This window comes from Macrobrachium rosenbergii, chromosome 20 (genome assembly GCF_040412425.1).
Source record: "Macrobrachium rosenbergii isolate ZJJX-2024 chromosome 20, ASM4041242v1, whole genome shotgun sequence".
Classification (NCBI taxonomy): domain Eukaryota; kingdom Metazoa; phylum Arthropoda; class Malacostraca; order Decapoda; family Palaemonidae; genus Macrobrachium; species Macrobrachium rosenbergii.
This window is the reverse complement of record NC_089760.1, coordinates 30932906-30952451: the sequence shown is the minus strand read 5'-3', so window position 1 is coordinate 30952451 and position 19546 is coordinate 30932906. Positions and strand designations below refer to the sequence as shown.

Genomic DNA, 19546 nt, shown 5'->3' with positions numbered 1-19546 from the left:
GCAGCAGTAATACTATTCGTTGATTTTTTTTTAGGTCGATAAAGTCTTTATTTTCAAAATATGGACTTCGTTGACCGATTGCCCGACATTTTGTTGTTTGCATCTGACCTTTCGTAAGATACAATCCGTTATTTTCCATTTTTTGTATTAACATTAGCATTGAGCTTTAGTTTATATGTCATCGCGCATGAATATTTATAGACATGTACTGGAATTGTATGAACGTTGTCAGGTGAGGGTTCTTACTAGGTTTTAATTTTTTCATGCAGATCATTTAAACTAACGATTTATTTCGGCGTCGGTCACCAAAATGTGACTGTGACAACGGCGAGTATTTTCCTTGTCAAAGTTTCAGCAAATCAGTCAGCCAATCAGTCACTTTTGCTCTTTCTTGAATTGCTAAATTTAAATGGGAACGTCTTCGGGTCTGAAGCTCATAGCCATCATTGTTAAAAAAAAATTAAGTGTCAGTGTAATAAATAATGGTATTTTTGGTCTTGTCATCACCATTAAAAGAGGCTATTGATCCATAAGCCCCGTTCACCATCTGAGAGACCGAATACTTGAGTATTCTGTCTAGATACTCGCATAATAACGTAGGAGTCTGTTGTGAGCGGTAATGGTCCATTGCCGCTTACGAAAATAGATTGAGAGAGCGAATGAGGTACGCTTTAACTGTAAGTGTGTCAGTCACAGGTTCAAGACAAATCGAAACGCTGACAAAGTTCGTTTTAGAAATTGGGCTTTCGTCTGACGATCTGTATATATCAGCAATTTTTTCCTTCCGACTTTGAAACTGTCTTACATTTCAGGAGGGAATTTTAAAAGGTCCAATAAGCAAATGTTGATTTTTTTATTCGATTTTCCATTTGTTCTGCATTTGAGATATGTTCTTTTTTTTTTTAAATCAAGTAGTCGAAGGGAAAACGAAAATTAAAAATTCCCGTTTTTGTTTCGATCCCTTTTCCATTTCACGTGGATTTGTTCTCCATTCGTTTCTTTCCATTTATTCTAGATTTCAGGTGGATGGAAGAAATTGTTGTTTTTTTTTATATTTCCATAACTTTTTCATTTCAGGGGGTTTTTCTTTGGGAAAATCTAATAACTGAAATAAAAGGAATATTCCTTTCTGAGTAATATAATGCATCAAATGCAGTGGTACAGGTTTTTATCTTCGTCTGTAGTGGTCAACTTTAAAAGACCGCTCCAATAAAGACCCACAATCATAAAATGCCGAAAACAAAGCACAGTTTATAGGCAGATAGATCGAGAGACAGAGAGGTAGACAGGTATGGCTTCTATTACTTCAGGAGGTACTCGAATGTTTTCCTTTGTACCTCTACTGTTATGCGCACGGTTTACCTCCAGGACATTTGTCTGTCTGTACGGCCTCTGTATCTTCATCCGTCTGCCATAAATTTGAAATGTGACATTGTGTTTCACAGACACCTTTCTTTTGTTAAGATATTCATTCTGTGCAGTCGTGCATATAAGTTCTGTTCGTTAATTTAATTGTTTTAGTTTATTTCAGAATTTGTTATCTGTTTTACCTTACTTCTCTTCCTTTGTTTCTGGTTTTTCAGTTGTCATACAGAAATATTTTTTATGGAAGCTCCTTTTGGAGGTAATGTCTCTAAATGTTAAACGTGTATGTCCTGATAATAGTAATAAAACAGGGCAGTGGGTGGGGGGGGGGGCCCAGATCCTCAGGGGCATATTGCAACCTGAGTCCAGGTTCGGAGATACCAACCTAGCGTGGTTTCTCTGTATATTGTCTTTAATGAAAGCACAGGAAATTGAATGTTAATGTGTTATTTTTGCTGCAGACCTGATCGATCAACAAATAAAAAATCTACTTCATTAAATCAATATTTTTTTTTCTTAGGTTTCACTCTGTCCTACAGCCTCCCATCACGGGGCGAAAAATGACGTAAATAACCCACGTTGTCTTTCTTCATTAAAGACTAGGAGTAATAAACACGTAAGAGTTGTGCTTCTTTAGGGTTAACCCTACGTTTTACTCTCTCACTATTTTTTTTCCGGACTAGATAAAGACACTGGGTTGCCTGACCCATTCTTCTTCTCTTTTAGCCTGACCCATTCTTCTTCTTCTCCTCTTTTAGCCTGATCCATTCTTCTTCTTCTCTTTTAGCCTGACCCATTCTTCTTCTTCTCTTTTAGCCTGACCCGTTGGCCAATGCATGTAGAAGAAAAAAAAAAAAATAAAGGTAACCATCACTCCCCGACTTTCCTCCATTGTCAGATCTAACCCTTCGAGGGCATAAAGATAGGATAAACTTAAACTCCATTCGCTCAAAAATTGTTGGAGTTTAATTGAAAAGACAGATGGTAGGTGTAAAAAGCGAAATAGTAAAATGGGAAAATATCTTTGCCCGTGTGGTGCATTTGGAGAGACACAGAAGGTAACAGTAAAAGCCAAATGGTAAAATATCGTTCCCAGCCTGGTGCATTTCAAATGCATGCCATTAACAAATGCAAAGATAAGAGTGTTTTATTTTACGGCGCGTGTTTGAAAATGCACGAGCTGCAGACGAGCGAACATCCACACATGGAAATGTGCTTTTGAAGAGAACCGGTGAGATCTAGGATTGCCTAGATTTGATCTCATGGTAGCCAACGTCTGAGTGATGTGAATGTCCCTAAGACAGCGATAAGAATGTCCATAAATCAATAGAAAAAGATTTTCGAAGACATTCATAAGAAGTATCAGAAAGGTTATAATCAAAGATGCGTAGACCTCGTTACTATTGTCCCCAGAACATTAGTAAGAATGTGTTAATGACAGTCATAAGACTATCCCTTTGACACTGATGGGTTAATGCGAGGCTCACTTTCCATTCAGTGTAGCTGATCAGACTCAGATGTAGGCAAGTCAGTGAAGAGCTTTTATTTAGTAGTTCTAAGGACGAACTAATGAAGACTAGTAATCATAGTCAAAAAATATTTCTTGTACAGTCATTTTACGCCGTGTATGAAATTTTTTGGTAAACCACAATACACATGTTTTGAACGCGACTAGGCAGTAATTGCATCGATTGCTACGTGCGTTTCCAATCCTTACTTTTCATGTAATTGCATAACTTCGACATGACATTAATCGTGTCCATGAAAATTTCCGATTTTAACTAGTGTTGTCGGTTGATTTGCTACCTTCTACATAGATCCCTCAGGGCGTTGTTATCACCTATTGTACCTAGCATTTCGAGAAAGAATTATTCTCTTTTAATATGATATTTTTATATTTGTTTAGAAAGGGATCGTTTTACTTATTTTCTGTCTGATCTGCTGGATTTTGTACAGCTGAAGAAAAAATTTAATCATGTGAATATCGTCATCTGTGTGTCACCAATCTATCAAGATATCATATTACAAAAATGAATGGGTGGTGAATGTCTTGAACAACCGTAGCAGTTTTGAACCTACAAACGAAAAATACAATAAATTCTAGGTAGATTGATTTATGTGTCTCTTGTATCAAGCAATGTAGGGATGAGCAAAACAAGGTACTGAAAGACTAGGTATTTTTTTGGGCATAACTGTAACACGTTTGAACCAACTGAAGTAAAGAATTTAAATCCTTCAAGCATCTAGATCCCTTTATCGCCTGTATTTTACATAAGGGAATTGCTGAGTCTTTGTTTGGGAATGTGCTTGCCTAATGTGATGTTATACCACGCGTGAACCTCAGGAGGAAAAAACTTGAAAACACCCAGTATCGTGACCCAGCTTCACTTATGTTTCTAGATGCGGCGATGTAGGCGCAAAGAGCAAAGGGGTAAAACGTTCTTTTGTGTAACTACGGCATATTTGAAGCTCCTAAAGGGAAAAAAATTAATTCCTATCAAATATCTTGATCAGTTTGTCTCCCATGTTGGAAGAGAAGGCAATACAGCAATGCTTGTAAAATCATACAAAGTCTGTGTGTAAGTTTTTCTTCATTAGTGTAATTGTAGCATGCTTGAACCCCTGAAGGAAATAATGAATTAAAGTAACTCGTTCCATGTGTCACTTTTATTCTAATTTCAAGACGTAGAAATAGAGGAATATTAGAAGCTCTGAATAGTTATTTTTGTGTAAATGTAACATGTTTGAACTCCCTACATAAAAATAAATAGACTCTTCAAAGTATCTATGTGTCACCTACATTCTAAAAATGTGATAATACAGGATTAAAAAAAACATGTGCATATATTCTGTGTCTTCTTTTTTGGTGTAATTGTGGCATGTATGAACTTATGAATGACTGAAAAAGGAAATTAAATAAATATCATGATCTATATGCTCCTATATTTTGATATTCAGCAATAAAGGAATGAACGAAAAGGTAAAGATGTACAAGAATATTGTATTTATTTTTTTTTTTAAATAAGAGAAGTATGTTTGAACCCCTTGAAACATAAAATCCTCTAAATACCCCCATGTTTTATTATTACAGGAATGAGGGAAGAAAGTTGTATGATATGTCGTTTAACTTTGAGATGTATTTGAAAAGATTTTGGGGAAGAAAAAGAGAGATTACTCTGAAATCTGCATTCACGGGCCATGCGATGTGACTCATAGATTGCACTCATGCAAGTACTTCAAACGACCCTCTTATCTAAGTCAACTATGTATAAGGAAAAAATAGTATATTAATCATCTTTTTACTGAATAGTTTTGTGGAGTTTTAATTGATAATGATCATAACCACTCTGGGTGCAAAAAAAGATGAGATTAATCTACTACGAATGCACATGAATAAAGAATTACACGTACAAAAAAGCACGCATGCCTACGGTTGTAGATCTATATATTGACTCCATAATGCAAATTAGATAGTTCCTAAAAAACATCTTGGGAGAAACAGGACTCCTTCTATGGAAAGTTTCGCTAAAGAGAACAGTCTGCTAGGTGAAAAAAGGGTATCTTGGTTTAAAACAAAATATGTATATATATATAATATAGTAGGAGAGAAAAATAAAGAGGTTTCAGTCACAAATCAAGACAAAATCATTCTCACTGGGGTTTATAAAAAAAATTCAGGGGTAAAAATATAAAAAATAAAAAAAGAATCAGTCTGCCATCTAAGTGAACGAACGTCTCAGGCTATGGTGTAAGATGGATGACAGCCTAACTGAAGGTCTAAAAAAGACAATAATATTTGCTTGTCAAATGTCACTCTATTGTCACCATCATCCTTATCATCACCAACACCACCATCATCATCAACATCATTATCATCAATATCATCAAAATCATCATCATCATCATCAACATCATATCACCATCACCATGAATCATCACCGAGGGGGAAATACAGACATTATGAAGTGAAGACATAAGGCTCACAGTCGTCTACTACGTCAATTACCTGTAGTTTTGTACATTGGTCACTGCATTGATGGTGTCTTTAACGGAGAAGTATATAACACCATCAACGGCCACTGTAACCGAGTCTCTTGTAAGCACCTGATGAGAGAGAGGACAAGTTTGTCTTTATGGAAAGGAGAAGGAAGAGTAGGGCGATGAAAAAGGAGGAGGAGGAGGAGGAGGAAGAGGAGGAGGGAGGTAGGGAAGAGGTAAATCAGAAGTAGAGGGACTCATGTAGTAGGATGTATCTTTCTGAAGGAGAGCACATCAAAGGAAGAGAAGGTTCTTTTTTTCTCAAAAAAGATCAGAGACATTATTACTCTCTCGCTGACAGTCACCAGAAATCACACAAATGGTGGCAGCAGGAAGTGACGTCACTTCCACAGCCCCTCCCATCTTTCTGAATTTTGCACTCTTTCCTTTCATCTTTGTTAAAGGTTTGGGGGATCATTTACTCTGGAAGCAAGTTGTATGGAAGTGGGTTTCTCCTCTGGCTACTGACACACCAGACAGTTATACAGCAAAAGGAACTAATTTTCTACATCTGTAGAGTTGAATAAAAGTCATCATTACGAATTAATGCAAAATAACCTTTCATCATTCTAGCTAACAATTAAAATATTACATATGCATTGGATTAAATACAGAAAGTATTTTAGACAAATAAAGTTAATGTGGTCATGTTAAATGCATTTCTTTTGTCTAGGAATTGGCACATAGGTTTAAGTTTTGTGATTCCTATTATAGTTATGGTTTTGTCTCCTGTCCACATGTTTTTTGCAGTTTCATGACATTTAAGAATATACAGAATTTTGTCTATTACTTTGAAGTCTTTTTCTGAAATAGTTTTCTGAAAAAAAATAGAGGAAATAAACCTTGAACTATGGCACAAATTAGAATATCATAGAAATAACATGAAATTAAGCAAAAAATCAGTCTGCTTCATCCCTTTTCACCCCATATACAGCAGATAATACTAATTACCAGATGTGTGTATACTGATAAGGGTATAATTTGAACAAAATGGTGATAAAGAAAAAAAAACAATGAATGGCACTGTATGGTACTGTTTAAACTATGAAATCATATAGGCCTAGTAGACTAAGGGTTGTTCTAAAAATTATCATCGTAAATTGGTTTAATTTTACATATAACTTTATAATATCATCTCATACCAAATGCTATTATTTATGTCTACATAAGTTACCAGGACTGGAAGGACTCTCTTCTGTTTTGAGACTAACTCAGTTAGCTATAAACATATTCCTAGTTCCTTCAAGGGTATGTAAGGAAATCTTGGTATATAATACCGGAATCTGTCCACGTATATAACGAAACCTTGGAAGTCTGTTGTATTTTAAACCCCGCAAGTAAATACGTTTATACTTTGGTGCCTGATAATGAAATGAGCGTATGAAATGTGAAAAGCAGGCGCAGTTATTAAAATCCGGAATTTTACAATATATATATATACATATATATATATATATATATATATATATATATATATATATATATATATATATATATATATATATACATATATATATATATATATATATATATATATATATATATATATATATATATATATATATATATATATATATATATATATATATATATTTGTATATATACGAACATATATTGATATACATACATATATTTAGTGAAAAATTTTGATGTTATCCTTTGCGCATGTAGTACACGCCGTTCTATTGAGTCTTTTCATATATCTTCTCTTATAATTTTACGTCAATATGCTTGCTTCAGTGTTAATGTAGTTTAAATTATCAAATAAAATCTTTGCTTAGGTGATTTTTCAGAACAGAATTATGCCGTGAAGCGTGGTCAGTGTATTTGAAACCTTTTCAAACCAGTGCCACAATTATTTAAAATGTTTTTCATCGTCCATTGCATGGTGTAAAAATTGTCAGAAGTTCGGGGAATTCGTGTCTCCATGAAGAACTACCGTTTCCGGGAGTAAATGAATTGTTCTGATCTAGTTTTGATTATAGTAACGTGTGAGACATGTTTCCTCAGAGATTCATAACATCGCGCTTCTTACGCCAGTTTTCAGATACCCATGTGCTTGTTTAGAAAGTGTTATGTATATCTCACTAAAAGGACATTCTCTTTGTGATAAATCAGATGTTGAGAGAGAGAGAGAGAGAGAGAGAGAGAGAGAGAGAGAGAGAGAGAGAGAGAGAGAGAGAGAGAGAGAGAGAGAGAGAGAGAGAGAGAGAGATGAAAAATGCACTGTGCTCTGACAGTTATTGTAATTTATACAGCCATTAACATCCTTAGACTCTACTATTAAACTGCGTGACATCATCACCAGACGAAGCAACACCATTACACCATTGACCAAAATTGCTGGCGTAGGATTTCTGATTAAAATGAATCAGGTATGTAGCCAATAGTGAGGCGTGAACGCTTGTAATATACGCTTCAGTCACGTACGTTGACGTATTTATTTCAAATTGGTTTGGTCTAAGGTGCTCTTTAGCGTGTTTCAGTTTCTAACGCCAGGTTTCTTCTAAGAACCCTATTACTTTTATTATTTTTTTCGTTTTTTTTTCAAAGGACAGACTTTTGCCAAGCTACGACATTTCTCTTGAGAGTGTTTGCGAAATTCAAGTGTTTAATCCTAGTCTTTAGATGATTATTTTCTTGAAAAAACTATATATGAGATAATACTTCTTTTAAAGACCATTCCTTTTTTCGTACTGCCAAATCTCCGTTTTCAGACAAGCTTATTTAAGAGTTTTTATCTTTTAAAGACATCTGTTCTTTTAGGGCTTTGAAAATTGCAGTTAAACAAACGTTTTAATTTTACCTCTATACACTCCATATCTTCTCCAGTCGGTCATCTTTCCTGGAATTACACTTTAACTTCAGATCTTTCTTGTGAATCATATTTTCCACGGCCTTCCTGTTTTAAAATCCCATTTTCTTGTTAAACGAGTCTTTATTTTGTAAGAGCTCTAATCTTAATTTTTCAAAGATTAGTTTTCGACTAAGATCTTTCTTAATGAAAGGTAACCTTCTCGGGCTCTCTCCCTTTGATATTTCCTTCCAGCGATCTTTCCCGAATCTCTTCTTTAACCGATCACACTCTCATCCTTACCAGTTCATTATCGTCGAAACCTTAATGGATTTTTTTTTCTTTTTCTGCTCCATTCATCAGAATAGATAAAGATTGACGAAGAGTAAGATTTATCTACATAGCAAGCCCCTTAATCTTTTATTGCTCTCTCTCTCGCTCTCTCTCTCTGCCAACGAACCTTTTATCATCAACCATTTTCTAGGATCTACTTGAAAGTAGATTTCTTCCTCTCTTCTCAGGCCCTTTTGCCTTTGCGATTATTCTTCTCATGGGCAGTTAATCTTTTCAGGCTTCCTTTCACTGAGGGCCCTTTTTAAAGTAGACCCCATCAGTCCGAGAGTACATCTTATTGCATCGTCTCTTGCTCCTCTATATTTCCTCTGTTTCTGAGGTAATTTTGATCAATTGTTAGCTCTTGTTTTCATGTTAATCCCTCTTCGTCTAAGGATTCTTTATTTCTGAGACCCATAAATCTCATTTTTTAAGTTTCATTTATTGCTCTTTTTAAATTTTTGACAACACATGCTTTTCGAAGGATCTATTAGTTGTATGGAAGTGTTCTACATTTGTAAATCTTGTACTTCAAGCATCTTTCTGCGTTTATGGTATACATTCATGTAAGGTTCGATTATTGTTATGTAATAGTTATTCGCAATGCTTATTTACTTCTAGAACCCTTATTTCTTCAAGCATCCTCACTTTCAAAGATCCCTTTATCAGTCTCGATTAGTTTTATGGAACGTATCTGTCTATATTTTTCAAGACATTAGTTCTGCTAGATTCCTTATTATTCTGCAATATTCTTTTTCAAAGGCTCGATTAGTTCTGTAGAGGAATATTTTATTTTTAAAGGCCATATTTCTTCTTGTGCCATTTTATTCGAAGGGAAGTGTTTTTATAAGATATAAGTTCCATGTAATGATCTTTTATTCGTAAATGCTTTGTTTCTTTTTGCAGTCAAGGGCTCTTGCTATTTTATGGTTTGATGGGTTTCTCGGAAGGATTCTATATGTCTGAAGTTTGTGCCTCTTGTGGTAACCTCCCTCCTCTATAATATCCCTTCTTGTAAAGTCCATTTCATTTTATGACAAGAAGCTTCATACCCAAAGCCACTTCTCCGAGGGTCTGTCCCGAAGGTGTCTCTTTCTTAAGGTTTGGTATATTATTATGGAAGGTACTACTTCCTATTGTATTTTTGTGCCACGAAAGCACTTGTTCATCTAATATTTCGTTAGCTTTTATGGATGGAGCTTTGATTTCTAACTTCTCTACTTCTTCTGATAGCTTAGTGTTTCGATGGTTACCGCTCTTCAAGGTCTAATCATTTTTATGAAAGGAACTTTAACATATGAAAGTTCCTCCAATTCTGGAACTTCCATATCTTAAAGTTCCTTTCATAAAAATTATTAAACCTTAAAGAGCGGTAACCATCGAAACACTAAGCTATCAGAAGAAGTAGTGAAGTTAGAAATCAAAACCATCCTAGTTCCCCTTTTTTTCAGGTTGAATTATAACCTTTTCCTTAGCTTCTTATGATTCTTATTTTTCTTACTCTGCTATGATACATGGATGTTGCAAAGGTGAGTTTCTTTTAAAGTAACCATCCTAGTTCCCCTTTTTTTCAGGTTGAATTATAACCTTTTCCTTAGCTTCTTATGATTCTTATTTTTCTTACTCTGCTATGATACATGGATGTTGTAAAGGTGAGTTTCTTTTAAAGTAATTTTTTCTAATTTTCATTCATCAAACAGTTTCATTTGAGATTTTTCGGCATTCCATTAAGATTTTACCTTTCTAAATGTGGTTTACATTTTGGATTCCTGTTCTGAAGCTTTTTGTTTTATATAGAGACCTCTATTCTTTAGGGTCCCTTACAGTCAAGAATATCTTTTCGTGGAACTATTTCTTAATCAAGTTTCTGAATCCAGTTAGGGCAGTCCAAATTATCTTTCTATGTGGATATGGTTTTGCACAGAAAAAGAAAGAGAGCAACATTTTTAGTTTTTCCAGAGTAACACTTTGGCCCGAAGTTCTTGGACACGTAGTATTGCTTTTGTTGAGTTGAATAACTTGAACAAATATTATTGAGAAGGAATTTGAAGAAGTACTTGGTATATAAATCCAATAAGAGACACGTTGCAGTTAATTTGATTGAGGAAGAACGCAATGATAACTGGAGCACTGGGAATAGCGAATGGAACAAGAAAGGGGAGAATAAAAAAGATCGATAAAAAAGGAAAATGTCGTGTAAAAGTTGATTTTGTATAACCCGACATACCTGTGTGTAGTCTTTCGCTGATATCATACACACGAAAATACATTTGGTCTTCAACAGACAAAGGATTACACTTTTTGTTTTTTGTTTTTAACAAACCCCCAAAAATAATGACGCTGGATATTCGTATAACACCTTAAGTCAGCATGATACAACCATTCTGAAGCTTGCTGTACAAGAAATGTAAAGTTATTAGCTTCTTGTAAATCGGTGCACATTTCAACACATATCACTCATTATTCAGCATTGAAAAATGACAGAGCGGTCAGTCATACAAAAGACATATTTGCAGTTCAAGTCAAACTGGTTTTAATGATCAACGAGGAAAATTACTTTTTTTTTGACACATCGAGATTAGAAGCAAAAATGAGAGGCATTACTTACAGTTCGGTGCAGCTGTGATCATCTTTAGCTTTTCCAATACATAGAATGAATTACGAATGTGAATTCCGGTGAGAATTTACAGTCAAGAATTAGTAACACATCTATAATCAAATATGCTTTCTGCTCAATATAAATTGTGATTGTGAGGCTTACTTTTAAATAGTTTCAAAAGAAGTAATTTTTGTTAGCAATTATATTTCCATTGTGCGAATGCGCTACCAAAACTTCTGGTATAAGCCTAAATAACGTAAAAAACGCACGATTCCATTATCTTCACAAGGTTTTGCTTTACAAAGTTGAGACAGAATGATTTTTATTGGTTTTTTATGTTAATTGCAATACACAGTGTTATTTATTTCTTCAATACATTTTGGACAAGTTTTTACTCTATCATAACTGGAATTTCTATTTCGGGAGAACATTGTGAAAAGGAGTAAGCTGGACCATTCAAGAAATACAGAAAAGGAAGAAAATCCTCGTGTACGAGGGGTGTGAAAGACGGTGCTGCCCAAAGTAAATTGTCATGATTATTCCCTTCATTTTATTAGGAAGAAGTTATCAGTGGATCATGCAATTTTAAGAATTTTGCTTTAAAATTCATTTCATACAGATATATCGGTAAAAACTTGTCCCGAATTTTGTAATAGTTATCCTTAGTCTTTTCCTTCAGGCGTTGCAAAAATAAGCCTCACAATTTGGAAATAGTTATTAACGTCCATACGAAAAAGACCAAATATTACGTGAGATTTAACATCTGAAATACAGTACACCTCAAGTGTACCAAATATTACGTGATATTAAACACTGGGATACAGTACACCTCTAGTGTATACTCAGGCAAAAGTTTGCATCTTGGTTGAAATACTTTCTCCAGTCTACTCAGACGATGTCATAAGGAAATGGATGCACTTGATTTTAGAATATTATATATTTCCGAATAAGATTGATAATCCTTTAGTTAAATATAATCAAAGTATTTACAATAGTTTACTTGATTATATGAGAATATAAAAATGATTTAAAAGTATATATTTTAAAATAATAATATTTTATTTAGTTAAATGTGGTCAAAATATACCGTATAATCTACTCAGAAAATAAAGTAAGGAGACAACTTTGATTTAGTTATCAAAATGAATGCAAACAGACCATTCCTGAGTTAAACGAGAAGTCCAAGATGCACTGAGTAGAAATTTTTACGTAGTGAATCTTTACATTACGTGAATGCCGTGATACAGAGATACAAGAATTGGAGCTTTAGATTTCCTCAAGCCGGTACAGATACTCTTAATCAGTGAATAAATGTTGATGGAGCCCTCACGTCACACGAATGTCGTTGGAATAAGTGTGTGTGTGTGTGTGTGTGTATGTTGCGTTTGTCTGTTCATAAATGTGAATTGCAAGTGGTTATTTACATATTTTTGCATATATGTACAGCTTTGTAGGTTTTTATGCGTTGTGTATGCACCTAATGTACATATGTAAATCAATGCATTGTGACATGCATATACTACGGACGAGGCACAAGTATTCTTTCATATAACACACACACATACAGCATATACATACATACATACAAACACACACACATATATATATATATATATATATATATATATATATATATATATATATATATATATATATATATATATATATATATATATATAATTTATATATATATATATATATAATTTATATATATATATATATATATATATATATATATATATATATATATATACAGTATATATATATGTGTGTGTGCGTGTATGTGTGTGTATGTATGTGTCTGTGTGTGTGTGTATTAAAAAAAGTATACGTGTACCTCATCCGCTCGAAGGACCCCGCCATCATCACTCACAGCTTAGAGCGCACCTGAGCCAACAGAATCCTCTCTGAGAGTGAAAGTGAGAACGAGTTTTTGTGGCCAGAGGAAACGTTTAGAGGAAACGTTCTGCTCCTCTCTTAGTTTCATTTCTCTTTCTTTTCCAACGTGCTTCTACAAATCACCTATAATCCGAAACACTAGTAACGCTTTGTATCGGTCGGAAGATCTTGTAGTAGACGACAGCATCGACAGCCACTGTTACCGAGTCTCTCGAAAGGACCTGCGTAATATCGGGAAAAAAGATTTTAGGTTTCTCAGCAAAAATGAATTAGGACCGTTCTTTCTCTGTGACTTCAGCGGATTGTATTGCAACGAAAGTGGCCTCTCACGCCATCTGTTGGACTGAATGTTGCGTTAGACGTAAGTTTATATCATTGGTGTGTTTCTGATTGTTATCAGTTGACTTATTTATGAATGAATGCTGTGCAGTAATTAAGGTGTGATAGTATTGTTTAGTAATAAAGAAATTTTACGTATAGTGAACCTTGTAATAAAAAAAAACGATAATAACAATAGTAATAATAATACAGGTGTAAGAAATAACTGCAACTTAATGCAACGTACCTATTGTGAAAAAACTTGTATCCACTGCTCGAGATTATCACAGTTTCATTGATTAAATTGTTTAATACCGAAACAATAGTTTATAAATGACAGTATAAAAATGGAAATTTCCTTCAAATCTCCTTGGACCAGTTTTGAGTCATTCTTTCGGGAAATCCCTTGTTTGTCCACTGAGAGACGAAAGGACACCTCTAGCCTTCGTTATGCCAAGTTTTTCCGTCTCTCCTGACAGCGCATGCAAGATCACCAAAAATATTGTGACATTTAACGATTACCATACCTAATACAGTAGCATAATATCAGAATTTCAATGCCTTTTTAGTTTAGGAATATCGTTTTCTTTAGATGATATCTTTAAAACACCGCCATACATTCATAACTCCTACTTTCTTGTACCTTTCCTAATCTTTTAACGCTCTGTAGAAAATATCGGCCTGTTAATGAATAATAACAACAATAATAATAGTTTTAACCTCTATCATGAATTCAGCTCAGTCCAAATAATTCAAAACCATTTCATTCACACCTAGATATACATTTATTCTCTTGTATGTTAAGTGCTCAAACACCCTAGAAGGAGAGGAATTAGTTATTCTCAATTTATTGCATAAGCAGTAGACGGAGTCTTATTACTTATTAGTGAAAAATTATAGGAATTTAGGGATCCTACGGGTATCATTATATAGCATATAGATACTGAGGATAATTAACAATAATACATTAGTGATAAAGTTATATTCAAATTAAAGAAATAAAAAGAAATTAGGGGAAAAAATAGAGAACTTAGAAATGATTGGATGATTTAGAATATTCTTTGAAATAAGGTGAATGGAAATTAGGGGTTTTTCATCTTATTAAGTGCAAGGGATTCTCATACACCTAGCGTTTTTGCAGGTCAATTTCTTAAGCCTTAAAATACGGCGAAGGAAAGGGCGCTTAAACACGGAAGGAAAATGAAAAACGGAATGGAAGAAAACAAGAGAACTTTAGAATGAAGAAATTAACATGATTTCCGTTGACATGTAAGTAGTAATGAAAAAGAATATAAGGGAAAGAAAGATAAAACTAAAGTCCATCTGACGTCATACGCGACCTGCGCTCGCCATCTTAGACTTGTCTAGGGATAAACAAAAGCCTTGGGAGGAAAGTCGAGGTGAACTTGGGATTAGTTCGGTGGCTGCATCTGAAGGAGTCATGTGCGTGCAGTGACATCTGTTGGAGGCTCTCTTCACCAGAGGCAGAAGAAGGGTTCTCCAAAATGGATGACGGGGAACGATTACCAATATCAAGATATCTTTAGGCATTTAGACGTGTCTTGAATAATGTTCAGAGGAAAATAAGAGCAAATTCGAAATAAACGATAAGTTATAAGATGAACGACTGTAAAAGAGACAAATAATGATTGGAAAGCCAAGCCGTAAGACAAATGGAAGTCAGAACGCAAAAAATGACCACTGCCAATAAAAAAGAAGACTCATCAAGGCCTTGAAAAATGTTAATAAATAAAAATCACATTCAAAAGCTGACCTTAATCACAACATAGCTGGGGAAAATCTCAGGCAAATAGGCCATACATTAGAAAAATCATAGACAGAAAAAAGTGAAGGGCAAGATATCTGAAAAAAAACGAGAAGGAATGCAAATGTGGAGATTGTAGTAAAACTTAGATAACACGGAATACGAGGACGCACGCCCCATAAACCTCACTGATGAACGCGCACTTAGACCATACAGTAAAAAAAAAAGAATAATGAGAAAGACTTCAAGGATATATTCAAAACACTAGAAGGTTTGCAATAATGAAGATTGAAAAGGAATCATAAATGGAATAAGAGGAAGCACGGCCAGTAAGATTTTAGAAAGTCCCACACGCCCAAATATAATAATAATAATGATATTGTCGGAATGAGGAAATGAAAAGGGCAAGCCATATTTCCACAGAGGAACAGATGCAAAATAAGGGCTGAAATAAAACAAACTTCAAACAGAGGGCGTACGCCCAAAAAAGACATTGATAAAGACACTCAAATGAACTCGCGTAGGAACCTGGAAGTAGATAAATGCCCGAAATAAAGGACCAAGTGGTTCGGGCAAATTAGGATGGGATAGAGGACTGAAGGGACTCATGGCTAGGCTTGAGGACATGGGAGAAGGAGGAAGGGAAGGAGGAGAAGGAGTAGGAAGGGAAGTGGAAAGGAAGAGAGGGTAAGGGAAGGAGCAGGGAGAGTGGTCCAACATAGCCCTCAGCACCATTTCACGAGCTTCAAAGCAGAAGGAAGATAAGCAGATTAAAGGAAGAGAGAGGGAGGGAGGGAGAGAGAGAGAAGGGATAAGCAGATTATAGGAGAGAGAGAGAGAGAGAGAGAGAGAGAGTGAGAGAGAGAGAGGGAGAGAGAGAGAGAGAGACATCCTGATTGTGCCAATCCAGGACAGATGCTGTACTTTACGAGTGATATGGAGGACTGGGACTGAGGACCACGATAGAGAGAATTCACGTCTGAAGGAAATTTAACCAAAATGGTGAGAAAAAAATCCTTAAAAATTTAAATAAAGGAAACAAAGATGATGGAAGGGCAAAATGCAATTTTTTCTTAATTAATGTTAGTCAAGAAATATGTAATGAACACTTGATTATTTGCTAATGATAGGGATCGATTATTTTTTCTATTTTTTACTCCTTTGATGTTTTCTTACCTATTTTTCATATGCCTGGTGTGAGTTATGTATTTACTTACTCATGCATAATCACACTGCATATATATATATGTATATATATAATATGTATATATATTTTATATATACATATATATGTATATATAATATATATACATATATGTGTATATATAATATATATACATATATATGTATATATAATATATATATGTATATATATATTATATATACATATAAATATACTTACGTGCATATAAACATATATATTATTGCCTTTTGTGGTTATGTATACGCTTCTACCGGTGCAAAAATTTCGGAAGTTAAATGTTAAATTGCATTTTGCTTTTTAATGAAATTTACTGCTATTATACCACATCCGCATAAAAAAATAAAATTTACACCATACCATAAAAAGTTTTAAAATACATGAATATAATATAAAAAAAAAACAAGTTTGAGTACATACTTATATGTACATGTAACATTTCAATACATATTTTTGGTAAACGTGATCCTCTACTTACCATTTCATTGCAACCTTTACAACAGTTATTTGACTAATTCTTAGCTTAACGAAGTTATATGCTACGTACAGGCCATATCATGATTCATTTTTGGCTGAAATGAGATCTGCTATGAAATGTTCCCTTATTATTCGACTCATTCGAGCATTCTTCTCTTTCTCATCGAAATCTTCATTTCTAAACGTCGCCATTTCACTTTTAGGTCTCCCATATTCCTAAAAGATTTGATAAACCAAAAGGCCACCCAGGAGCACACAAACACAGTCAGTCAGAACAGACACCGCAGCCGCTCTTCAGAAACGTAATCACGCCTCGCACACAGACACACACACACACACACAGAAAAAGAGATGGCTAAAATGCTAAAAAACTCTACTTGTTAGTGACAAGGTAAAAACTAAGTCGTATTTTTTTTTTAAAAGCACCGCTACAAACATTCTTCTACAGCTAAGCCAACAAGCTGGAATGGAGAAAAACATCACATGGAATTAATGTAAGTAAATAAAAAACGTATACTTATAAATAAAGTATGCTCTCGTATCAGTCTTTATTAGCTATGCACCACCATGCTTAAAGTTAAAGGACAGCCAAGCCAGGAGAACACCACCATGACCCACAAGTTGAAAATGAAAAATTGTCAGTCTTCTAAAGCATTTCAAGTGAACAAATATTACTTAGAAATGAACAAAGAAACTTATCTACGTCAAAAATAATGAGTTCTAGAAATTCCTTCAAGCAGCAGGCCCTCTAAAAAGCTTCACAGGAATTTTTGGCGGAAAGATAAGGCGGGAAAAATAAGCTTTTCTTTTTTTTGTCTTGTTCATTTTCATTTTTGAGGAAGAGCAGCAGGAAAAAATAAAGCATCAAAAAAAAAAATTTCATTCGGAGGAAAAAAGGACAAAAAATCTAAAAGAAAAAAACGATAAATCTCTTTGGCAGAAAATCGGAATCATTTCCAGTTGAAAAAGAAATTAAAAACGAACAAAACCATAACCCATTATAAATCATACGAACTAAGAAATATCTTTCTCTTTTTTTTCACAGCAGCGTTACTTAAAAGCAGCGGTTGACATAGGAGTAAAAACCATGTATATATCCCAAAAGTCATTCTGACCTAAGAGAAAAAAGTTGCTCTGTGGAGACAGATAAGAGACAGAGAGACAGAGAAAAAACAGAGAACATTGGAGTGACATATAATGTAGCGGGCCATCACCAGTTAATGTCAATGTTGGCTGGTTGTTGAGTATATAGAAAATGGGGTTAAATAGAAAACGGGAGTTAAATTGGGATCGGGTAAAGGGGAGGGGTGAACCAACAGAGAAGCAAAAAGCAATCAATTTTTTTTCTTTTATTAAGTTAAAAAATAAAATTCAATGCATATTGGTGAAGGGGAGAAATTAGAAGGGGGATCGAGCTGCTCATGAAAAACGTACTTGATTTGCAGCATTTTTTTTTCTTTTTTTTTTTTTGTCAGTGAATGAAAAATAATATGGGTGTTCTGGTTTATGTGATTCACCTTGGTAATTTGTTCATTTTTTCAGTCCGTCATTGGTTCAAAAAGTTGCTGTCAGATCAGGATAATAAGTCCAATTGCTGATCAGTGTTTGTGAAAAAGGTCATAAAAGTGATTTTTGGACATACTCGGGCTCACAAAATATTACTAATACTATGGTGATGAAGAAAATTGGACAGCATTTGCTAATGCATAAAAATACACGGTCTCCACTAAATATTTACAATAAAGTAAAAGAAAAATTAAATCACTAATCAGCATGATAGAGCCAAAATAAAAAAAAAATAAGACCTGGGTTTCAAGTCCTGCAGAGTTTACAAAACCCTCTTAACCTACAGAAAAGAAAAACAAAGAAAAAACATTTGAAAGAAAAAAAAAAGTCCCAGGACAGCATGAATTTTGAGTGGAATCGCACACAAAGCTGGAATACAGCTCAATTTGAGTAGTTATACACACAAAGCTGAAATACAGCTCAGTTTGGATAGAATTACACACAAAGCTGGAAAATATACAGAAGCAATCTTTCAACACCTTTGCTTTGATTAGAGATCCTCAACCTTCGCTGGAGGCTGGTTGGAGAGGGGTAGGGGATATGTGAAGATGGATGGGGTGGGGGGCGGGGGATTTGGGTGGCTTAGGGATGGTGGTGAGGTTTTTGGACGATGTATGGCTGGAAGATTCTGATGGAAGACGTACGGACGGGAGGGAAGTTTTAGCTTGAAGCTGTGTGAGAGGTTCTGAGAAAGATGTGGATTGGAAAATTGGTGGAAAATGCCTGAATGGGAGTTATGTGGGACGATGCATGGAGGGAGATATTCTGGAGGATGATTTTTGAGCTTTACCTTTGGCGGAAAATTCAAGGAGAGCTGTCTTGAGAGGGAGGATATACCAATTTAAGATTTGACTGGGGAAACAAGGGAGATTTGGTGAAAGATATACGAAAGGAAGATTTTGAAAGTGATATGGGGACAGCTGGGTTGATGCAGGTTGGTGGAGCTTGGTGGACAATGTATTGGGAAAGGTGGGGAGTTCTAGGTATGGTGTCTGTATGGGATGTATGTAGGGAAAGTTGGGAAGATGTGTGGACCGAATTTTGGAGGGAGAGATGGAGCACAGTTTGGAGAGAAGACGTTCTGAAAAGAGATTTATGGGAAAAATGTATGGTAAAGAAATTTAAGGCTAAGACGTATGGAAGGAACTTCGAAAGGACGATGTATGGAGGGAAAGTTTGAATAAAAGATGT

The 19546-nt window shown here is 34.8% G+C and overlaps 1 protein-coding gene and 1 long non-coding RNA gene across 18 annotated transcripts in view; one reads left to right on the top strand and one right to left on the bottom strand.

Annotated features, from left to right (window-relative positions):
* LOC136849199 (band 7 protein AGAP004871-like) overlaps positions 1–19546 on the bottom strand; it is a 408970-nt gene that overhangs the window by 44463 nt on the left and 344961 nt on the right. For 3 of the 16 annotated variants that reach the window (XM_067122344.1, XM_067122332.1, XM_067122337.1), the window contains one exon: positions 5372–5469. The exons of the other annotated variants lie outside the window; for them this stretch is intronic. In XM_067122344.1, coding sequence (XP_066978445.1) covers positions 5372–5469 — 98 coding nt within the window. The remainder of the gene's footprint in view (positions 1–5371; positions 5470–19546) is intronic. 16 annotated transcript variants of the gene reach the window in all.
* Positions 1–19546, top strand: part of LOC136849200 (uncharacterized) — a 353201-nt gene that overhangs the window by 55322 nt on the left and 278333 nt on the right. The window lies entirely within an intron of this gene.